Source organism: Ranitomeya variabilis, chromosome 5 (assembly GCF_051348905.1).
Source record: "Ranitomeya variabilis isolate aRanVar5 chromosome 5, aRanVar5.hap1, whole genome shotgun sequence".
Taxonomy (NCBI): domain Eukaryota; kingdom Metazoa; phylum Chordata; class Amphibia; order Anura; family Dendrobatidae; genus Ranitomeya; species Ranitomeya variabilis.
The window spans coordinates 219706291-219730092 of NC_135236.1; the positions used below are offsets into that span (position 1 = coordinate 219706291).

The 23802-nt window shown below is 42.3% G+C and overlaps 1 protein-coding gene across 8 annotated transcripts in view; it reads left to right on the plus strand.

Moving 5' to 3' along the window:
• Positions 1-2780: 2780 nt before the first annotated feature.
• Positions 2781-23802, plus strand: part of TCF12 (transcription factor 12) — a 358827-nt gene continuing 337805 nt past the window's right edge. For 4 of the 8 annotated variants that reach the window (XM_077263806.1, XM_077263808.1, XM_077263807.1 and 1 more), the window contains exons 1-3: positions 2810-3479; positions 3879-3972; positions 4527-4599. In XM_077263806.1, coding sequence (XP_077119921.1) covers positions 3901-3972; positions 4527-4599 — 145 coding nt within the window. In that variant the 5' untranslated portion in view covers positions 2810-3479; positions 3879-3900. Of the gene's footprint in view, positions 3480-3878; positions 3973-4526; positions 4600-23802 lie in introns of all 8 variants that reach the window. The other 4 variants (XM_077263811.1, XM_077263813.1, XM_077263810.1 and 1 more) reach the window with 3 other exon arrangements.

Sequence of the window (23802 nt, forward strand, 5' to 3'; positions counted from 1 at the left end):
GCTGACGTCGCAGCCTTGTTGGGACATGGTGGCCATCCACCAACCATCCACTACTCCATCCATCTGGACCATCCAGGGTTGCTCGACAGTCATCAGTAAACAAGACTGTTTGGAAATTAGTCTTCATGTATGTCTGGGTCCACTGAAACCGTTTCTGCTTGTGAACACTGTTTAGGGGTGGCCGAATAGTAGGTTTATGCACCACAACAAGCCTTTGAAGGATCCTACACCTTGAGGTTCGAGGGACTCCAGAGGCACCAGCAGCTCCAAATAACTGTTTGCTGCTTCATAATGGTATTTTGGCAGCTGCTCTCTTAATCCAATGAATTTGTCTGGCAGAAACCTTCCTCATTATGCCTTTATCTGCATGAACTCTGTCTGTGCTCTGTTTCAGGCACAAATCTCTTCACATTACGATGATCACTCTTAAGTTTTCGGGAAATATCTAATGTTTTCATACCTTGTCCAAGGCATTGCAACTATTTAACGCTTTTCAACAGCAGAGAGATACTTTTTATTTCCCATATTGCTTGAAACCTGTGGCCTGCTTAATAATGTGGAACATCATTTTTAAGTAGTTTTCCTTTAATTAGAATCACCTGGAAAACTAATTATCATGTGTTTAAGATTGATTTCAGTGATCCATTGAGCCCTGAGACACAATACCATCCACAAGTTTATTTGAAAAACAAAACAATTAAATCTTTATGACATTTAAATCCAATTTGCATAATAATTTGGAACACAGTGTACTAGGTATGAGCGAGTATACTCGTTGCTCGGGTGGTCTCCGAGCATTTGTGACTGCTCGGAGATTTAGATTTTGTTGACGCAGCTGCATGATTTACGGTTGCTAGCCAGCCTGAGTACATGTGGCTGTTGCCTGGTTGCTAGGGAATCCCCACATGTATTCAAGCTGTGTAGCAGCTGTAAATCATGCAGCTGCATAAAAAAACCTAAATCTCCGAGCACTCACAAATACTCGGGAAAACCCGAGCAAAGAGTATACTTGCTCATCACTACTAAGTACACATCTGGTCTATTACAAGAAGTCCGATAAAATATACTGTGCTATTTTTTTCACTGAAATGATTGGACACCATAACAGATACTCAACAGACATGTCTGCAGTCTTATGACTGAGCCACTGGTGTCAATTTAGTTTCACTACTCCAATGAGGGAATGGATTAATGCAGATGTGAACAGATCCAGCGGGACTGTTCCAAATTTGGAGAGCTGTCCTTGGAGGTCGGGGTATGTCCCAACCTTAGCTATATCTTTGTGATCAGAACACAAATATAATAGCGGAGCAGGGACTCATCAGATCCACGCGCCATCATTCAGTCAATATAGGGACTAAAGGCCCTGCCAGGATCCTTAGGTTACGTGACATTCTCACATCATGTGACTGGCACTAGAGATGGGGAGCATGGCACACTGGAAAAGTGTGTGCGTACACTCTGGGGGATCTTTGGAGGGCATCAGAGATTATATGGGACAATATTTGGGGACCATCAGACTGTGTATGTGAGGGCGTCTGTTAAGGGCATCATATTCTATGGTGGAAAGCAGAGGCATTATACTGTGCAGGGAATCAGAGTGTATGTGAGATCGCTGTGGGATGTCATACTGTGTGTGGGGTACTGTGGGGGTATCATAGTGTCTGTGGGATCTCATATACTGTGTGTGGGGTACTGTGGGGGTATCATACTGTGCAGGGAATCAGTGTCTGTGGGAGGGCTGTGGGGGTCTCATATACTGTGTGTGGAGTACTTTGTGGGTATCATATTGTGCAGGGAATCATAGTGTCTGTGAGAGGGCTGTGGGGTCTCATATACTGTGTGTGGAGGGGACAGTAATGGTATCATACTGTGCAGCAAATCATAGTGCATGTTGGGCCTCATATGTTTGGACATTTGTGGATGGTATACTTTGTGTAGGACTCATTATGGGTACATTATACTGTGTGAGGGGCTGTGGGGGAATCACAGTTTGGACATTTGTAGGGGGTATTATACTATGTGTCGGAAGATGTACTGTGGGTACATAATAGTGTGTGTGTGTGGGCTATATACTGTTTGGACACTTGTGGGGGTATCGTACTGTGTGTAGTAGGAGGATGTATTGTGAGCACATTATACTTTGTGTGGGGGCCTTCCTACCGTGTGTGTGATAGGGCTGTGGGGGGCCATATACTGTTTGGACACTGCGAGTCTATGAAAGTGGTACCGTGTGGGACCGCTAACGGGCCTCACTAGTGGGTGAATATATATATAGAACGGCGTGAGGTTATCATAAACATTTCCAATATATGTCCATATATCTTATCTTTCTTTCATAGGCGCTACTTTTAAGAGAAACGGACATTTTTCCATTTAAATGATAATCTCCTAGAGGTTCCCACAATTGGGCAGCAGTGCCATGTGCTGGAGGGCTCACTATTCATGGTCCCAGGACAACAGCCCCTGCTGGAGGCTCCGTGCATTACACTCTGGGCTGGTGTGCAGTGGAGCCGCAGCAGCTAGTACCGGGACACGGGAGCGCGCCCTCCATCAACTACACCCCTGTGCACGCGCACTCCATCTCCCAAGGCCCCGGGCGCGCGCACTCCGTCTCCCAATGCCCCGGGAGCGCGCACTCCGTCTCCCAATGCCCCGGGAGCGCGCAATCCGTCTCCTCGGCCGCGCATACACTTATATAATAACGTACATACAATAGGGTCCATGTGAAACAAGCACTGCGCCTTTAAAAGTCACAGACACTGTTGCACTGACAGGACTGGATGTGAGGTGGGGGGAAGACTATATTGGCGCTAATGAAGCCGAATGGCGCTCTGACAGCGCATTTATCAACAATTTCTGACAGCATCGATCCGACTGCCACAAGCACATCTCCACCGCCCCCAAAGGGCCGCGGCATGTGCAGCTGCAGTTGTGGTGAGCGGCCCCTTCTGAGAAGGACGCAGACACCTCTCCAATTAGCGCCGTCCTCAGCCGGTTGTGAGGCGAACACAATCCCGCCAGGGCCCAGGAGCTGCCGTGTCAGAGAACCGAGCTGCGCCCTCATAGTTATACGTCCCTGGAGCTTCCGTCCCGCTGTATCCCTCCGCCCCTTCTCTGGAGCCGGATCTCTGTTCTCATTACAGCGCTGCATTCAGTCGGCGGAAGGGTTAACAGAGAAGTAGCGCCGGTTCTGTTACTCTGCTGTGGCGGAGGCATATTCATCTTGGTTCTAACGTGGTGCTGAGGCTCGACGAACGAAAAAAAAATGTCCGCCTGAGGGAGACCCACAAGTTCCTATCGGGTGAAAACAAAACCTTTCCGTTCTGTGAAAGACCCTCAAACCCACAGAAAGCGGGAGTGTGGAAGCCACTGCGGCCGGGTGCTGGAATTAGGCTGCTGCCAAGACCCCGGGAGGAAGGTGGACGGGGACTCCCAGAAACTTCAGCCCAATTGTTGGATGTTTAAACGGAAAAAAGGTGAGTATGGAGAGAGGGGTATGGAGAGAGGGGGCTACAGCTGGGGGTGGGCAGCACTGGGGCTGTGCGAGGGCATGCAGTACTGGAGCCTCATATTGGGGGCTCTTCCCCTTCCCATGGGGCAGGTGTCCCCCTTATCCCCCAGCACTGCCCCTGTCTGTGGCTCCTGGCCCCCACAGAGTAACTTGCCCAAGTTGCGCTCTATTGTGCCCCTGCGGCCGGCGGTCTCTCCCCCCATCTTATTGTCTCTTCTTTCTTCCTATATTTTATCCCTTGTAATGTGACATCTCGGCTGCTCTCTTTAGTGAAACTTGTATGGACTGTTACTTTTTGTCTCCTTCCCGTGCCCTGGTGTTCGGGGGGCTGTGATGGTAATAATTGGTGTCTCTCTTTCTCTAGGAGGTGATCTGAGTGGTTGGAGATGAATCCTCAGCAGCGGATGGCCGCTATAGGCACAGACAAGGAGCTGAGTGACCTCCTGGATTTCAGTGCGGTACGGTATCCTTCTGGGGCATTAGGGGGTACGAAGGCGAACGGACGCCGTCCCCTTTGATGTCATGTCTAGACTCTTAAGATGTAAACGCTTAAAAGACTACGGGGGTCAATTGGCTTACATCTCAGAGACTAGTCATTGACCCCAAAACCAACAATCCAATTACAGCTACTTAAAACCCTATTACCGTACTTTTTTCCACCAAAAATCCCAAACTGTAAGAGATTATTTTTAAGTAGGTGGAAATGAAGCTTAACCTGCACTTGTTGCCTTTTCTAAAGTAGGCAGCCAAAGCTATCTTTCCACATCTGTTCTCCCCACTGAGAGCTCTGACTGCTTTCTCAGCACTTTTGGTTGTACAGAGTTTAATTTTTACACCACAATATCAATATTTGTTGCCCTTTGTAGTAATATTGTTATTGGTTGTAGCGATTTATTTATACACATACGTGACCCTCCTGAAACGACTGGCAGTCACTTTTCTAACGTGTAGCCTGCTGCTCTGTGTGGTTTGGAACAATGAACTTATAGCAAAATCCTATTCTGTTTTGCAGATGTTTTCTCCACCTGTTAATAGTGGGAAAACCAGACCAACTACACTAGGAAGTAGTCAATTCAGTGGATCAGGTAAAAATCAGATCTGCTAGTGTTGAGTATATCAGTAATTGCTGGTTGTGAATTTTGTGGTTTTTGTATTACTTTTGACATCTGTAATTTCTAATTCTATTTCACATCATGCCACCCCACTTTTGTCATCTTCCAATAGAACAGATATAGATGCTTCTGCCATCTATTTACCAATTTATACCGTTTGCTTTGCCTGTTGATTTTCTTCCTATTTTATCTTTGCGTATATCAGGAACTTCTGTTTGATCTCTAGAGATTTCAGCATCTTTTAAGTATTTAACCATTCTCCCAAATGATCTCCATGCTGATGTATGATCATCCACTATTTGGGGACGGCTATTCACATGTCTCCGGCACCTAGAGCCGGATTTAGTTTAAGTTTTTACTAAATGGTTGAACACAATGAAGAAACAAAGCGTTGATTACTAAATCTGTTGGAATGAACATAGATGCCCTGTAAATTGCTTCCACATGTTTTGCTGCACGTTGCTAGCACAAGCAGATGTGGCTCACAAGACAAATTGTGTTATGACAATGTCAGATGTTTCACCAGATTCATTGCTCTGCCATTCTAGTATTAGCGCTCTATGGCTGTCATGAGTTTTCTGTATTTTGGGAGGCTTATTTTCTGGTACGCTTTAGGTTTTATAGTTATGTAGACTTTCTTTTTTATCTTCTAAATGGTGCAATTGTCTTTCTGTAGGAAAACACAAGTTTTGGCTATACTATATGTCTAATTACAATTTGTATATATTTAGCCATTGGTAAACCTTCCCTGATGTCTTTCACTGTTCTCCATGTTTCCTTGAATCCATCTAGATGACTTGTGCCATTTTGTGCAGTTATTTTTTCTAATTTGATCACTACCATAGTTTTATCTGTTAGTATAGAATTAACTGAACAGCTGCAGGTCTGTCGCTGTGTGACTTTGCAGTTGGCTAGATACCTAATATTTACTCACAAATCCTAATTTTTGGGGCCCAGTAGATTTGGCCAATGCTTATAGTAAAGTATAATGACCGAGGTATTCATAGTATGTGGGCCATTTCTGCATGTCCGTGCACAATTTTTAAACATACTTGTACTAAACTGCTTTCTGTGTACACAGGTTAATACATTTCAGGAGGCAGACAAGGATTTGCGAAAGTTGCCCGTAAAGCATATTTTTTCTGCTTGTCAGACTTCTTGGCACAAGTGTCAGACACTTTCTGCAGTAGAGATCATTGTTCCTGGCTGTGAAAATATGTGTTATATATAGTATTTCACAATGAGCCTGAGTCAGTCAGGTTTGTAGTACATGAAATAATCGTCAGCCATGCCTGTGCGTGCTTTCTTAGAAGATTTGTAAACTTACAAATTCAGCCCCTCATTCACAAGATAATGTTCATGAAATGCTTCTTTAAAGTCATGATATCTTCCAGCAGTTTCCTTCAGAGCAGAGGAACACTTTGAGCTTTATCAAGTTAATGCTTGGCTGATAGAATTAGAATTATTTTTGCATCTTAAATAGTTTTTTGGCTGCCAATGTGAATTTCTATTATTTTTCTAGTGTAAATAAGAACAACTCAAAAGGGGAATATTCAAACATAATGTTGAGGGTATTCTTGGCTGAATATTATACAATATTATTTCTAATGTCTATGCAGGTATTTTTCTTTCCTAAGAATTAAACCTCGGTATACATACTACGAAAGTAGGAAGTGTTAAAAATAGCAATTTTATTTTGACAGTTAGAAACAATGATGCACCATAGTTGAAAAGGCTAGATGTTATCAAGACCTGTCCAGCATTTTGTTGCTGTAGCCCATCCATTCAGTTTTATGAAGCAAGAATAGTGAATATAGCAATTGCTGATATTTTTTCCTTTCCATGTCTGCTGTTAAACATTATTACCACATGTTATATTACCTGTAGCACATCTGCTGTTTACACAGGACAATGTACTGTCGATAATAATATTTTATTAAGCCTGCTTAAGAATCATCATGTCCAACAAAGTGTCTTGCTTGTATGGTCAGCTGTATTCTGGTCTGTTGAGATGGATTGAGCATTTGTGCAAACATTCTTTCCCCAATTTGTATTTTCTAAATGGGCCTTAACCCCTTCATGACCTTGGGATTTTGCGTTTGTTTTTAGCACCCTGTCTTCCCATAGCCATAACTTTTTTGTTTTTTGTTTTTTAATTTTTCGGTCAAAATGGTCGTGTGAGGGCTTATTTTTTGTGGGTCGAGGTGTAATTTATAGCAACACCTTTAGTTTTACCATATATTGGTGAACGGGAAAATAAATTCAGAGTGTGGTGAATTGCAAAAAAAGTGCAATTCCAATTGTTTGTTCTTCTTTTTTTTTTTTTTTTTTTTTTTAGGCTATGTGCACACGTTGCTGATTTACTGCGGATCCGCAGCATTTTTTTCCGCGCAGAAACGCTGCAGATCTGCAAAGTGATTTACAGTACAATGTGAATCAATGGGGAAAAAAAATGCTGTGCTAATGGTGCGGAAAACGCTGGGGATTAAAAGAAGTAGCATGTCACTTCTTTTGTGCGCATCTGCAGCATTTCTGCACCCATTCCATTATAGAAATCTACAGGGGTAAAAAAACGCATGAAATCCGCATCAAATCTGCACCTGCGTTTGCTGCCAGGAAGATGCAAATTTTGTGCAGAAATTTCTGCACCCAAATCTGCAATGTGTGCACATAGCCTTACAGTGTTCACTATATGGTAAAGCTGTTCTGCCATTATGATTCTCCAGGTCATTGAGTTTGCAGATGCCAAACATGTATAGGTTCTTTTTAAGTGGTGAAAAGTAAAAATCGAAAGTTTGCCAAAAAAAAGGCACCATTTTCCGAGACCCGTAGTGTCTCCAATTTTTGGATCTGGGGCTGGGTGAAGGCTTATTTTTTACACCTCTAGCTGGCACTTTTATTGATACCATTTTTGGGTAGATACAATCTTTTGATTGCCTATTGCAATGTTGCGGCAATAAAAAAACGTAATTCTGGTGTTTTGATTTTTCTTCTTGTTACGCTGTTTACCGATCTGATTCATTCTTTTAACCCCTTCATGACCTTGGGATTTTCCATTTTTCCGTGTTCGTTTTTCACTCCCCACCTTCCCAGAGCCATAACTTTTTTATTTTTCCGTCAATATGGCCATGTGAGGGCTTATTTTCTGCGAAACAAGTTGTACTTTTGAACAACATCATTGGTTTTAGCATGTCGTGTACTAGAAAATGGGAAAAAAATTCCAAGTGCGGTGAAATTGCAAAAAAAGTGCAGTCCCACACTTGTTTTTTGTTTGGCTTTTTTGCTAGGTTCACTAAATGATAAAACTGACCTGCCATTATGATTCTCCAGGTCAGTACGAGTTCATATGCATGTAGAAAAGCCGCGGAGACACCATCACGTGTTTCTCAACGCAAGCAATGAATAGCCAGGTCTTTCACCGGGAAGGAACAACCATGGGAAGGGCAGCATCCAATAAAGGAAAACCACCTATGCCAAAACATGGTATCCATCCACAGACAGCTGTTTCGGGGTTTTTAGGAAACTGGCTATTAGGAGCAGTGCCTAGTGAAAAGACTATAAACATAAGGATGAGGGGCAAATACCCCGAAACAGCTGTCTGTGGATGGATACCATGTTTTGGCATAGGTGGTTTTCCTTTATTGGATGCTGCCCTTCCCGTGGTTGTTCCTTCCCGGTGAAAGACCTGGCTATTCATTTCTTGCGTTGAGAAACACGTGATGGTATCTCCGCGGCTTTTCTACATGCATTTGCATATTTCCCATCAGGGATGGGGGCAGTGTTCTGGATCACTGCATTGAGAAACACGTGATGGTGTCTCCGTGATGTTGGATGTTTTGATCTCCCCGAGGTCATTCATCCTTATGTTTATAGTACGAGTTCATAGACACCTAACATGACTAGGTTATTTTTTATCTAAGTGGTGAAAAAAAATTCCAAACTTTGCTAAAAAAAAAAAAATTGCGCCATTTTCCGATACTCGTAGCGTCTCCATTTTTCATGATCTGGGGTCGGTTGAGGGCTTATTTTTTGCGTGCCGAGCTGGCGTTTTTAATGATACCATTTCGGTGCAGATACGTTCTATTTGATTGCCCGTTATTGCATTTTAATGCAATGTCACGGCGACCAAAAAAACGTAATTCTGGCGTTTCTAATTTTGTTCTCGCTACGCCGTTTAGCGATCAGGTTAATGCTGGTTTTTTTTTTTTGTTTTTTTTTTGATCGGTCGATTCTGAACGCGGCGATACCAAATATGTGTAGGTTTGATTTTTTTTTTTTTTTTTTTTTTATTTATTTTGAATGGGGCGAAAGGGGGGTGATTTAAACTTTTATATATTTTTTTTTATTTTTTTCACTTTTTTTTTTTTTTTTTACTTTTGCCATGCTTCAATAGCCGGGAGGCTAGAAGCTGGCACAACTGGATTGGCTCTGCTACATAGCAGCGATCATGAGATCGCTGCTATGCAGCAGAAATGCAGGTGTGCTATGAGCGCCGACCACAGGGTGGCGCTCACAGCTACCGGCGATCAGTAACCATAGAGGTCTCAAGGACCTCTATGGTTACTCTGCAGAAGCATTGCTGACCCCGATCATGTGACGTGGGTCGGCGATGCGCTCATTTCCGGCCGGAAGCGCCGGTTCAATGCCGCTGTCTGCGTTTGACAGCGGCATTTAACTAGTTAATAGCGGCGGGTGAATTGCGATTTCACCCGCCGCTATTGCGGGCACATGTCAGCTGTTCAAAACAGCTGACATGTCCCAGCTTTGATGAGGGCTCAGCGCCGGAGCCCTGCATCAAAGCGGGGGTTCTGACCTTGGACGTACTATCCCGTCCGAGGTCAGAAAGGGGTTAATATTTTGATAGATTGTGCATTGAATGCTGCAATACAAAATGTGCTTTTTTTATGTATTTATTTTTCTTATTGTGTTTTTATTTTTTTTTGCTTGCTACAATGGATGATGAATGGCAGCTTCTAATCACCTGTGCTACATATAGCAGGGCTAATGCCCTGCTATGTGTAGCTAAAATGATCTATAAACACTGGGCAGCACTTGTCATGCCAATCCATCGGCGCCCAGTGGTCATGTGACACTGGCGCCAATGGGCCGGATTAGTAACGTGCTTCCGACTCGGCAATGTTAAATGCCGCTGTCGGAGATTGACAGCAGAATTTAACATGTTAACAGCCGCAGGTGTATCGCGATTTCACCTGCAGCTGTTAGGGGCACATGTCAGCTGATGAAATGAGCTGAAATGTGCCGGTAAAGATGCAGGCTCATCGCTGGAGCCCGCTTGGTGTTCAGGGACACGAACTGTGACGCGCACGCGCTGCTCAAAAAAATAAAGGGAACACTAAAATCCCACATCCTAGATATTACTGAATGAAATATTCCAGTTGTAATCTTTATTCATTACATAGTGGAATGTGTTGAGAACAATAAAACCTAAAAATAAATCACAACTAATATCCCATGGGGGTCTGGAGTTGGAATGATACTCAAAATCAAAGTGTAAAATGAAGTTACAGGCTGATCCAACTTCAGTGGAAATGCTTCAAGACAAGGAAATGATGCTCAGTAGTGTGTGTGGACTCCATGTGCCCGAATGACCTCCCAACAACGCCTGGGCATGCTCCTGATGAGGCGGCGGATGGTCTCCTGAGGGATCTCCCCCCAGACCTGAACTAAAGCATCCGCCAACTCCTAGACAGTATGTGGTGCAACGTGACGTTGGTGGATGGTGCGAGACATGATGTCCCAGATGTGTTCAATCGGATTCAGGTCTGGGGAAGGGGCAGGCCAGTCCATAGCTTCAATGCCTTTATCTTGCAGGAACTGCTGACACACTCCAGCCACACGAGGTCTGGCATTGTCCTGCATTTGGAGGAACCCAGGGCCAATCGCACCAACATATGGTCTCACAAGGGGTCTGAGGATCTCATCTCGGTACCTAATGGCAGTCAGGCTACCTCTGGCAAGCACATGGAGGGCTGTGCGGCCCTCCAAAGAAATGCCACCCCACACCATTACTGACCCACTGCCAAACCGGTCATGCTGAAGGATGTTGCAGGCAGCAGATCGCTCTCCATGGTGTTTCCAGACTCTGTCACATGTGCTCAGTGTGAACTTGCTTTCATCTGTGAAGAGCACAGGGCACCAATGGTGAATTTGCCAATCCTGGTGTTTTGTGGCAAATGCCAAGCGTCCTGCACGATGTTGGGCTGTGAGCACAACCCCCATCTGTGGACGTTGGGCACTCAGACCATCCTCATGGAGTCGGTTTCTAACCATTTGTGCAGACACTTGCACATTTGTGGCCGGCTGGAGGTCATTTTGCAGGGCTCTGGCAGTGTTCCTCCTTGCACATAGGCTGAGGTAGCAGTCATACTGCTGGGTTGTTGCATTCCTATGGCCCCTTCCACGTTTCCTGGTAGCGCCTCCAGCCTCTGGACACTACGCTGACAGACACAGCAAACCTTCTTTGCACAGCTTGCATTGATGTGCCATCCTGGATGATCTGCACTGCCTGAGCCACTTGTGTGGGTTGTAGAGTCCGTCTCATGCTACCACGAGTGTGAAAGCACAACCAACATTCAAAAGTGACCAAAACATCAGCCAGAGAGCATTGGTACTGAGATGTGGTCTGTGGTCCCCACCTGCAGAACCACTCCTTTATTAAAGGTGTCTTGATAATTGCCAATAATTTCCATCTGTTGTCTATTCCATTTGCACAACAGCATTTAAAATTGATTGTCAAACAGTGTTGCTTCCTAAGTGGACAGTTTGATTTCATTTACTTGGAGTTCTATTCTGTTATTTAAGTGTTACCTTTATTTCCTTGAGCAGTATGTATGTGTGTGTGTGTGTGTGTGTGTGTATATATCTATATCTATCGCATGTGTTTTGGTGGTGGCTTATTTCCAGTGGGGACAAAGTATTGTTCATATTGAAATTTAACATGGCCAGTCCTACTTTCCATTGATGTCTTTTGTCAGAATTGGAACATCCCTATATCGGTGTTTACCAAGCTCCACACGGCCCCTAAAAAAAAAAAATTGTGTTTTCAGTTTCCCTAGTATTGCAGAGGTGAGAGAACCTGTGAAAATTACTGATGCCTTGATGATACTTCAATCACTTGTGCAATACTAAGGATGTCGTGAAAACATGACATATGGTGGCATTGAAGCCTGGAGTTTGGGGAACTAACCTAAACATAAGGCTATGTGCACACGTTGTGGATTAGGGTGCAGAATTTTCTGCACAAAATCCGCATCTCCTGACAGGTGCGGATTTGACGCGTTTTTATGCGGATTTTGTGCGTTTCTGATGCAGATTTTCTGCGTTTTTTTTTTTTACCCCTGCAGATTTCTATAATGGAAGGGGTCAGAAACGCAGCAGTTCCGCACAAAAGAAGTAGCATGCTACTTCTTTTGATCCGCAGCGGTTTTCATGCGGAATTTTCCGCACCATTAGCACAGCTTTTTTTTTTCCTTTTGATTTACATTATACTGTAAATCACTTTGTGGAACTGCAGCGTTTCTGCTCGGAAAAATCAGCTGCGGATCGGCACTAAATCCGCATTGTGTGCACACAGCTTTAGATTGTTTTCTGGCTGATCTCAGACATTTCGTGGGGTGAAAAAAGAGCTAAGTTAAATTTTTGGGCTAGATGTGTTTTTTTTTTTTTTTTTCCCTGTAGTTATCTTCTATGGGAAGCATAATGGCTGCCTTCTAAGTTTGTGACCTTCCACATAATCTACCATATATATGTAAAATCTTTTTTGTATAAATAAAATTGTATTTCATAATATATGGTGACACAAGTCCTCCTTTTTTAATGAATTTACTATTCAAGGCTGGGTTCACACTATGTACATTTGGTATGGATGAAATCTCCCCGTTTCTGCATCTAAAATCCACCCATATATCTGCACCAATCTGTTTTTTTTTTTTTTTTTTTTAATTGTAGAAACTCGTTAAAAACAACAGTGCAAGACATACAGATTAGTAGCATTGATCCATGACACTCAATATGCAGTTATAAGAAAAAGTATTTATTTGGAGATCATCTTGTCAAGTGAAATTTTCGGTCCAATCCGGACCTTTTTCAAGGCATGTGTTATTGAACCAAAAGAAAAATGGTGCTACAAAATAGCTCGCAAATTTATCAACTTTATTAAATATAGAATATAACCATTATTGAATGTACTGCAATAAATATTGGGGCATACTAATTATATACGGCTTATAGTCCTGGGAGGCTTGTTGTTAGCTTTCCATTGAGCTACCCTGTTTAACAAAATCTGTTATATAGTAACTTTTATGAAGCATAAAATATTTTTAAGATTTTAGGGTACGTTCACACAGGACTTTTTTGCTGCGTATTTTTGCTGCATTTTTTTATGCTAATTTTCAGCTGCTTTTTACAGTACCAGCAAAGCCTATGAGATTTCAGAAATCTCATGCACACACATTGGGTTTTTGTTTGATCAGTATTTTCTGCTTTGCTGCGTTTTTTGGACATAGGGCATGTCACTTCTTTCAGCGTTTTTGCAGCGTTTTTTCACCCATTGACTTGAATGGGTGATGGAAAAAACGCTGCAAAAACGCAGCAAAAACGCATGTAGCATTATTTGCTGCGTTTTTTTGTGCAGAAAAATCATGGCCAGCAGGAAGTGATCTCACAGCCAAGAGCTTAGGGGTGTGGTTAGTGAGGTGTGAAGAGCCATTGTGAGGTGTGAAGAGCCATTGTGAGGTGTCCTGATTGTGATCTATTGTGAGGGAGTTTCTGGTAGTGAGGTGTTAGCCATGTCTTGGTATAGGAGGATGAGCATTAATGTTTCCCAACTAATCATGGAGGTAATATTTTTTTTTAATTTGTGATATATCTATCTATCCGATTGTTTGCAATGGTACACTTTGCCATGCTCATGTGCTGTTATGTACATGTTCATGTGTTCTGCATGTGTATGTTTGTATCTTCCTTGTCATGAATGTTGGCTTCATTTCATCTTGCATTTGGTAATTACTTTTTCATTTATTTTTCCAAGGTGGAAGCAATGCCTATAATTTGGGATGTAGCTTGCCCAAACTACAGTGATCGTCAAAAAAAGGCCGATGCATGGCATGTAATTCGCCGTAAATTGTTCCCCCGCTGGGATGAAGGCGATGCTAAGCTCCACTGGGGTCACTCAACTTTATTATCATGCACAAATAGACAAAAAACCGCACCAAAACCGCACAAAAAACGCATCTATTATAAGCAGCTGAAAATTGGCATAAAAAACGCAGCAAAAATACGCAGCAAAAGAGTCCTGTGTGAACTTACCCTTATAGCATCATTTTTCTTTTGGTTTATGTTGTGATACTTGGGATGCATTTCTTATTCAGCCAGATACTTTTTGGTTCTAGGAATATTGGTTGGTCCTAATACTGTGACGCATATTGCCTGCTGGTGTCATTGGAGTCTGTGACATATAAAGACAATATGACACAGGTCCTTAAAAAAAACACAAAAATCTAGGATGGATCTATGAAATCCACGTGTACTAACCACAATATTGCCTTAGGCTGACAGATTAACCTGTGGATCGAAATTAATGGGTAAAAAGTTCACCAAAAAGTTGCATTTTTACAACAAAAATTGATATGGTGTAGATTTAAAGAAAAAGGCATTTAGATGGTATTAAAAGGAACCAGCCATTTAATTTATACTGCCTAAACCATTGGCTGTATAAATCAGAGCCTTTATGCATGATTGCAGCCAGGTTTGTTCTTCTCTGAAACTTTACGCAGTTTTGGAGAATTCGTAGTTTGACTTGTCGGAAAGGAATTGTATATAGAAACCTGACTAATCTAATGCTTTTCCCAGCTGAATTCTCCCCTCCACGCTCCAGGTGATTGACAGGTCTATCCCTATGTGCATACATGGGAGAGGCCTGTCAATCAAGAGAAGCTGGCAGGGGACCACATCGGATATCTCATCTCTCATCTCATCTCTCCCTACAGCTTTCGGTCAGCTCTTCAAGCTGTGTTTTCTCTGAAATGCAATGGAGTAAATTATACCTGGCTTCAATCGCACACCCAAACCCTGATTCACGCTGTCTGCAGTTTTGGCAGTATGGATCATCAAGCGACAGGTTCCCTTTACATATTAGTTTGTCAGTAGCATCAACACTTTTAAACCGTCTATATGGGCATGTAGGTCATAAAACACTGAATAAAATGATACCTTGATATCTGCGATCCAATGTCCTTTTGAGGAGAAATTAACAATTTTTTAATATACAAATGACCTGTTCAGGATGTTTGGCGCAACACAGATCTGCATGAGAAACTACCTGCAGAGATTATTTTTTAATAAACCGTGCAGTTACCAGTGTGAGACATGTAACTAACACAGAACAGTGAAACTGAACTTTTGTCTCATTAGAAACACATTGAAGAACAGAGTGGAACCTGCAGATGTTGGGTATAATCGCACCCAGCTCTGCAGTGAGGTCAGGAGAGCAGCCATTACACATCTCTCTGGTAACTCCTCCTTTCATGTAAAATAATCTCTGGAGGCTGATTCTCATGCAGTGTGTGGGCCATAGCCCTGAATATGTGTATGTATAATATACACACACACACACACACACACACACACACACACACACACACACACACACTGTATATACTCGAGTATAAGCCGAGATTTTCAGCCCAAATTTTTGGGCTGAAAGTGCCCCTCTCGGCTTATACTCGAGTCACGGTCGGCGGCAGGGTCGGATGGTGAGGGGGAGAGGGCGCTGAGGCATACTTACCTGCTTCCGGGGCTCCTGGTGCTGTCCCTGCAGTCCCACGGTCTCCGAGTGCCGCAGCTCTTCCCCTGTTCAGCGGTCACGTGGGACCGCTCATTAGAGAAAAGAATATGGACTCCACTCCCTTAGGGGTGGAGCCGCATATTCATTTCTCTAATGAGCGGTAACGGTGACCGCTGATAGAGGAAGAGGCTGCGGCACCGAAGACCAGCTGTCCGGGGGAAGGAGCGGGACGCCGGGAGCAGGTAAGTATTACATATTCACCTGTCCGCGTTCCACACGCCGGGCGCTGCTCCATCTTCCCGGCGTCTCTCCGCACTGACTGTGCAGGTCAGAGGACGCGATGACGCATATAGTGTGCGCGCCCCCCTCTGCCTGATCAGTCAGTGCGGAGAGACGCCGGGACAGGATGCTGAGGAGCTGCAAGCAAGAGAGGTGAGTATGTCATTTTTTTTTTTATTGCAGCAGCAGCAGCAGCAATGGCACAGCTTTATATGGAGCATCTATGTGGCAATAATGAACGGTGCAGAGCACTATATGGCACAGCTATGGGGCAATAATGAACGGTGCAGAGCACTATATGGCACAGCTATGGGGCAATAATGAACGGTGCAGAGCACTATATGGCACAGCTATGGGGCAATAATGAACGGTGCAGAGCACTATATGGCACAGCTATGGGGCAATAATGAACGGTGCAGAGCACTATATGGCACAGCTATGGGGCAATAATGAACGGTGCAGAGCACTATATGGCATAGCTATGGGGCAATAATGAACGGTGCAGAGCACTATATGGCACAGCTATGGGGCAATAATGAACGGTGCAGAGCACTATATGGCACAGCTTTCTATGGTACAGCTATGGGGCCATAATGAACGGTGCAGAGCATTATATGTGGCACAGCTTTATATGGCACAGCTATGGGGCCATAATGAACGGTATGGAGCATCTATTTTTATTTTTGAAATTCACCGGTAGCTGCTGCATTTCCCACCCTAGGCTTATACTCGAGTCAATAAGTTTTCCCAGTTTTTTGTGGCAAAATTAGGGGGGTCGGCTTATACTTGGGTCGGCTTATACTCGAGTATATACGGTGTGTGTGTGTGTGTGTGTGTATATATATATGTGTATATATATATATATATATATATATATATATATATATATATATATATATATATATATATATATATATATAATGTTACTTTCCCCGGAATAAGGCAATGGATTACAATTATCAAGGTGCCATTTTATTCATCTTCCTATGACCTACATGCCCATATAAACAGCTTGATCCTACTGAGAGATTCCCTTTAAGATAAAACTTATCCACTTTGCTGGTACTATAAATTGTTGCAAATTTATCGTCTGTAAAATTGATAACAAAGTATGCAAAATGTGTGCCCTGCTTAATGGTTATTGGTTGCTTGCTTCTAGAAAATTGTTTACTGCCAGTTGCTAGCATGATCCTAATGGAAGTGTCCATTATATCCTCAGGATCGACTTTTAAAGGGGTTATGCAACACCTCTCATATCTGCATCGGGAGTGGCGATGTGGTGCCACACTCTAGACTTGACAGTTGCTGAGGCACCCATTTGACATCAAGCAGGTATCCTGTAAGTGTCCTGTTATAGTCACTAGAACGCATGCATGCCACCTGCCAGGCATTGGATGGTTGCCTTTGCAAGTTTCCTGTCCAGCATGTGTCAGTGTCTTTCCACTTCTGAAGCGGAATTGAGAGGCCCTGCCCTACCCATTTATAATTATTAGGCATACTTTAAAATGATTTCCATTTAAATGGCATTTAAGTGACAAGAAGTAAATGAGTTTATTTTACGATTGGCTGACTAAATATTTATTACAGAGCAATTAGAAGTATGTTTTAATTTTTCTTTTAGAAATCTTTGACACCACATTGTTGTTTGTAATCTTGTCAGGTGAACCGTGATATGTGGACCTGTGAATTCAGCTTTAGTTGCACGGACTACCTGTGGGTCCCCTGACCTGAACTTCACTGCCTAAGGCTAGGTTCCCATTGCGTTTTAGTGTGAGCGCTAACGGACAGCGTTGCACGGCGAAATTAACGCCGTGCAACGCGTCCGTTAGCGCTCCCATTGCCGGCAATGTTAAAGCGCATTGCTAACGCGTGTCATTTTCGGCACGCGCTAGCGATGTGCTGTTCTTTTGTAGCGCGCCTCGGACGCTGCTTGCAGGTCCGAGGTCCGTTCCCCGCTCTCGCAGATCGGGGATCTGCGCTAGCGGGGACGTTTAACGCGACCCCTTAAAAGACATTGCGTTAGCGCAATCCGCTAGCGCTTAGCGCTAAACGGATTGCCCTAACGCAATGGGAACCTAGCCTTATATTTGCTTATGCGCCTGTTAAATTTACATTAGAAGACATGCGGCCAGTCCTTACATCATGGTCTGTACATGGACCATGTTTCAAAGACCTTAGAATAATTTCTTATCTATCCCTGTCAAGTCTTTGGTCCGCTAATGCACAGTAGATTGCTGTTTTTAATACATTGCTTCCACAATGGAAAATCTTAAATGTTTGCGCACAATGGCATCTTTTCCAGGTGTTTTCCGCTTTAAATCCACCTGAAAAAAGCACCTAATAAACATTAAAAGAATGAATATATGCACAGTAATGTCAAAAGGACTTGCTGTGCATTTTTCTTGGCTTTTTCAGCTTCTTTTAATAACTAAGGCTACTTTCACACTAGCGTCGTGCACTGCACGTCGCTATGCGTCGTTTTGTAGAAAAAACGCATCCTGCAAAAGTGCTTGCAGGATGCGTTTTTTCTCCATTGACTTGCATTAGCGACGCAGTGCGACGCATTGCCACACGTCGCAACCATCGTGCGACGGTTGCGTCGGACCGTCGCCACCAAAAAACGTTGCATGTAACGTTTTTTGGTGCGTCGAGACCGTCTTTTCCGACCGCGCATGCGCGGCCGGAACTCCGCCCCCGCCTCCCCGCACCTCACAATGGGGCAGCGGATGCGTTGAAAAACAGCATCTGCTGCCCCCGTTGTGCGGCGCTTCCACAGTATGCATCGGTGCGCCGCAATGTTGCATTGCGAAGTGCAGTGCTTTTTTTTTTTTTAATTTACCCCGAAGCGGGTAGACTCTGTCTGAACTTTAAGCTATCCATTGAATCTTTGCAATGGATCAATTAATGGGGAGGTCTGGCACCTAAAATGTCCTTTCTAAATGTCTATTTGTACACCCTGTGAACTTTTGTAATCAGCTTTATTATAATGTATCCTACAGTTCTTTCTATCATGCTAATCTCTAAGTGTGTTTATTTTTTTTACCTCACTTCTTGTGATGTTTCATTTGAGGACTCTTTTGAAGATGTTCTCCTTCCAGGACGTAGATAGAAGCTGCGGGAGATGTGAGCGCAGTGCCAGCACTCTGCTATTGTTCTTGTCACCGCAGCTTCTATCTATCGTAAAGGGATGGAGATAGAATAGAATCAGTGAGTGACACTAGCACAGCACTGCCCTCAAATGAATAGACATCAGGGGTGACGATAAAAGCTGAGTGTCACCAGCGCCTCCCACTGACTATTTGAGGGCGATGCTAGAAGCAGTGCTGGTGTCACTCGCCCAACTTCTATCTTTGCCTCTTGACTACATCTTGTTTGACAGTTAAAAGCTGCAATGGAGAGAGTGCCAGCGTTGCGCCAACTCTCCTACAGAGTCTATCGCCATAGGTCCAGGACCTCTTCCGAGTGAGGTGAAGAAAGAAACGAACTGTAGTAAGTGCAGCATCGTCCCCTGATGATCTCCTGTTCCAGGAGGGGTGATAGATGATGCAGAGAAGTGAGTGCAGTCCCAGCCTCCTGCGGTGTCTTCTTTGAGACTCCTCTCGAACAAAACAAAAGGTGAAGTTAAAAAAAAAACAAACAAAAAAACATTTGGGGGTTAGCAGAATAAGGAGGAGTAGGGAATTTTATAATAAACCTAATTACAAAGTTATTAAGGTTTAAAAATAGATATTTAGCAAGGATGTTTTAGGTACAAGACTAACCCATTAAAAGCTGTTGAAACGCAGATGGATCCCTGAAGTACAAAGTCTGTTTTATATGAATTCCCATTGACTTTAATGACAGAGTCTGCTCTACAAAACGGATGACAAGTGGGCATGAGTCTCGTGAACCGGAGACTCGGACCGCTTTTAAAACTGATGTGTGTATGACTCAATAAAACTATGGGTCGGTGTGATGCCTGAGAAAATGGACAGCACATGGACTTATTGCACAGATGTGTGATTGTGGCCTTAGCAAAATCTGCTGTTGACTTACTTGCAGAAATGCATTTTGTACATTTCACTGCAGCATTGGTCAATTTACGCTGCACAGTTAACACTGCATGTGCGGTTCTAGCTGTATATTGATACCTGCATGAAAAAAGGAAAAACAACAAAAAACTCCTCCTCGCTTGGGAACTATACTGATTGGAAGAGTTCTTGGTAACTGCTGAACATTATCATTGTAGTTTGGTAATATGCTCCTTCCAAGAACAGCAGAGATATAATTGGAGTAATTAAGTACTACCTAGCCTAAGGATAATAGTTATCTGTGTATAACCTGTGACGTGTGTATTTATGAATGTCAAAGAACAAGTTCTGGTTACTTATCGGGATATTTATTAATGCAACATGCATATTAATACATTTAATTTGTATCCTTTGGCACAACTATTTATTTGTCCATACTAAATAAAATAATTTGCTTAGGGATAATTTTACAATTCAACATTTCCATGTCACTTTTTTTTATGAATAGTTATAATAGAATTATACAGTTAGCAAGTTAAAACTATATATTTTGGTGCACAAAAGGGGGGGGGGGCACATTTTATTTTGAAGCATTTAGGGGGTTTCCTTTATGTGTGTGATTGCCTAAGACTTCAAAATGTGTGAAAACGGCAGTCATTGCTTGTGATCTTCCTTAAAGATTAAAATGGTATCTTTCTTCAGCTAAACACCTGCCTCAAGGCATTAGGAATGTGCTACAAATGCTTTTTTGTTTTGCTGAAAAGAGCTTGAAACATTTTAATTTCTTATTCTGGTTGAAAAATGTGACCACTGTTTGACTTGAGTGCGAATGATGAGTTTATTTGGCAACTTACTTGGCTATTTTATTTTAACCCCTTTCCCAAAGTCTTTTCTGCTACGTTTATTGTGAAATGCCCAGAAAAAAAATCTGATGTAATTAGAGATTAAATAAATATCCTGTCACATGTCTGAACAGAGCAGTATTTTGTGTACTAGTATATAGTATAAGGCTTCCATACATCATTTACTAGTGGTTCTGGGGACAGGTTTGCTTTCTATATAATGTGATACTGGGATGAGATAATTGCTATTCTCCCTGAATGGATGCATTGTATTGCTGGATCTATAATACAAAGCTGTGTTTGTAAACATAACATGCAAAAAAATAAAGGGCATACTTTCTGGTGAAGATGTTAACTGAATACCAAGGGAGAGTGGGGAGAAAGAAACGCTTTTGTTTGCTAAATCTAATAATGTTGCCTGAATTTCACTGAATAATTGTGTTACTAAATGTCTCTATTTTATGGAGCCCTTTGTAAAGCTGCCTTTTATGAATAAAGCAATTCCTACTGTTTACCATGCTTTGTCCCTTGTATGTACCGGAGCTCTGTCACTCTCACCAGAACCTTGTATTTATTGGCTGTTTGGTTAGTGTGCGCTAAAGCAAGAGGTGCGTCTGCATGCCTTGTATGGACATGAGAAAAATGGGAAGAGATCCCTATTATATAATTACGTAAAATGTCCTATAAAGAAAAAAGTTCAGGTTGGTATTTTATAGTTTGTCTGAGTTAAACGTCCTTCACACAAAGGGATTGGTAACATTTTTTTTTACTATTTTGCAGGAAAAGAAATGCCATGTAATAAATGGTTTTCACAAGCTTTTTTATGGAAATATACCAGCCCTTATTTATCACATTTTTTTTTGTTTTGTTTTTTTCCTCTCTACAAATTATCATAGTGGAAAATATTTGAGGGGAAAAAAGCCATACCTAAAACATGATGCAATTTTTTGGGAAAAAAAGTTATAGCCACTGGAGACATTTTTTTTTATTGCCTTTGTGCCGTTTTTATGCAAATTGCAAAGTCCCGTTTGTCAGGTTTTTTTTTTTTTTCCCCGATTTCATAACCTCATTTTTTATGTATTTTGTATGAATGCCAAAATTTATGTCGAGGAAAGGTGTATGGTTACTTGGCTACATAAGTTGCAAAAATATTGCATTTTCAACTGTCTTGGATGTCTTAAAACATAACAAATATATTTCTGTTATAGCCACTTACAACATGTATAAAATGTCACAATTTGCACAAAAACCTGCATAAACTGACATTTCACACAGTGATCTCCTTCTCTTTTCTAACACTGGAAATTGTTGCAATTAACATGCATAAAATGTCACAATTACGTTAATTGATTTGACACATTATTCTCTTTTTCTTGGCTAGCATTGAGAAATGTACAACTGTGCTTAAAAAGTTGCACTGGCTTAATTTTTAGCAAATTTATCATTAACATGCAACATTTTATAAATATGGAGTGCCAGAGTTCATGAGCACCGTACATACAATTTTGGTGCATATTCCGCTATTTTTGGTAAAAAAAAAAAAATATATATATATATATATATATATATATATATATATATATATAATAAATATCTATCTATCTATCTATCTATCTATCTATCTATCTATCTATCTATCTATCTATCTATCTATCTATCTATCTATCTATCTATCTATCTATCTATCTATCTATCTATCTATCATGTAATTCTACTTTTTTCCCCTACAAACTGACACCACCCTTAAGAATTGCCACTTGTGTTTGTTATGCATCTAGTGTGCTGGTTCTGGGGGACATAAGCTATAGCTACTTTTTAGGTGCTGTGCACAATTCTTTTTACGAACATGCAGTTTTGGTGCAGGACTTGGTTAGAAATTAAGGCTGAACTTTTTTAAACCACCTTCTGCTTTGTCATTATTCATGCAGCAGCCAGCTGTGCATTTGCAGCATTGAGTCATTTAACTTGTGCCCTTTTTTATAATTAAAATCTCATGTAGTACACTACTTTTCACTGACTGTTCAGTTTTAGTTAAAGTTGCAACTGGTTAGTAATGGACCCTTTTTGCCTTGGAATGTCAACCTTGTCATGTAGTCAGTGTGTGCCATCTTTTTATTTTGGCTTGAATAACAACTCTGAATAGCAGATTTTGGATCTACACAATGCCCCATGGCCGATTTCATGTTTATCTTTCTTAGGATTGTTATGCTTATTTCAGACATGTGAAACGATTGCCTATTGTTGGTTGTTTACTTGCCTGTACCGACCGCACTGCCCATATGCACAGTAAGATTGGTAAGGGATCGCTCATTGCACATGTGCTGCTGAGAACAATGACAGGCTATGTCCCGTTTACATTGGACGATGCGCTGCCATTAACAATTATTTCTAAGCATATTTATCAATCATTTCTCTCGACGTTTTGCTATCTGTTGCTGATGGCCGCCTCTTGACACTGGTCAGGTTTGATGAGAACAATGTTCCTAGGAACCCGTGAATCTGCATATGTAAATATAGCATTAAAGGGCTTTTCCAACGAACTTAAAATATTTCTAACAATAGATCTTAGAATAAAAATAAGTTCCACAATTAAATGTGTTAAAAAAATGTTCCTTTAGTGAGAAAATCTTAGAAATGTGCCCCTGCTATGTACTGTGTAATGGCTGTTTCTGACCTTGCGGGAGCATGGTCTGATAATACCACATCTCCTGGGCAGGGGAGGACACAAAATATAGTATACAGACATTACTGCATGGGATCACAGATGATTCTTTCTGTGAGGTAAAACATTTTCTGTTTTTGTATTTTAACCCCTTCCCGACGTGCAGTACTAGTACGGCGCATGTCGGGTCCCCTGCTTTGATGTGGGCTCCGGCGCTGAGCCCACATCAAAGTCGCGACATGTCAGGTGTTTTGTACAGCTGACATGTGTGCGCAATAGCGGCGGGTGAAATCGCGTTTCACCCGCCGATATTAACCTATTAAATGCCGCTGTCAAACGCTGACAGCGGCATTTAACCGGCGCTTCCGGCCGCGCGGCCGCAAATGAGCTCATCGCCGACCCCCGTCACATCATTGGGGGTCGGCGATGCATCAAGATGGTAACCATAGAGGTCTTTGAGACCTCTATGGTTACTGATGCCGGCCTGCTGTGAGCGCCCCCCTGTGGTCGGCGCTCATAGCAAGCCTGCATTCCTGCTGCATAGCAGCGATCTGATGATCGTTGCTATGTAGCAGAGCC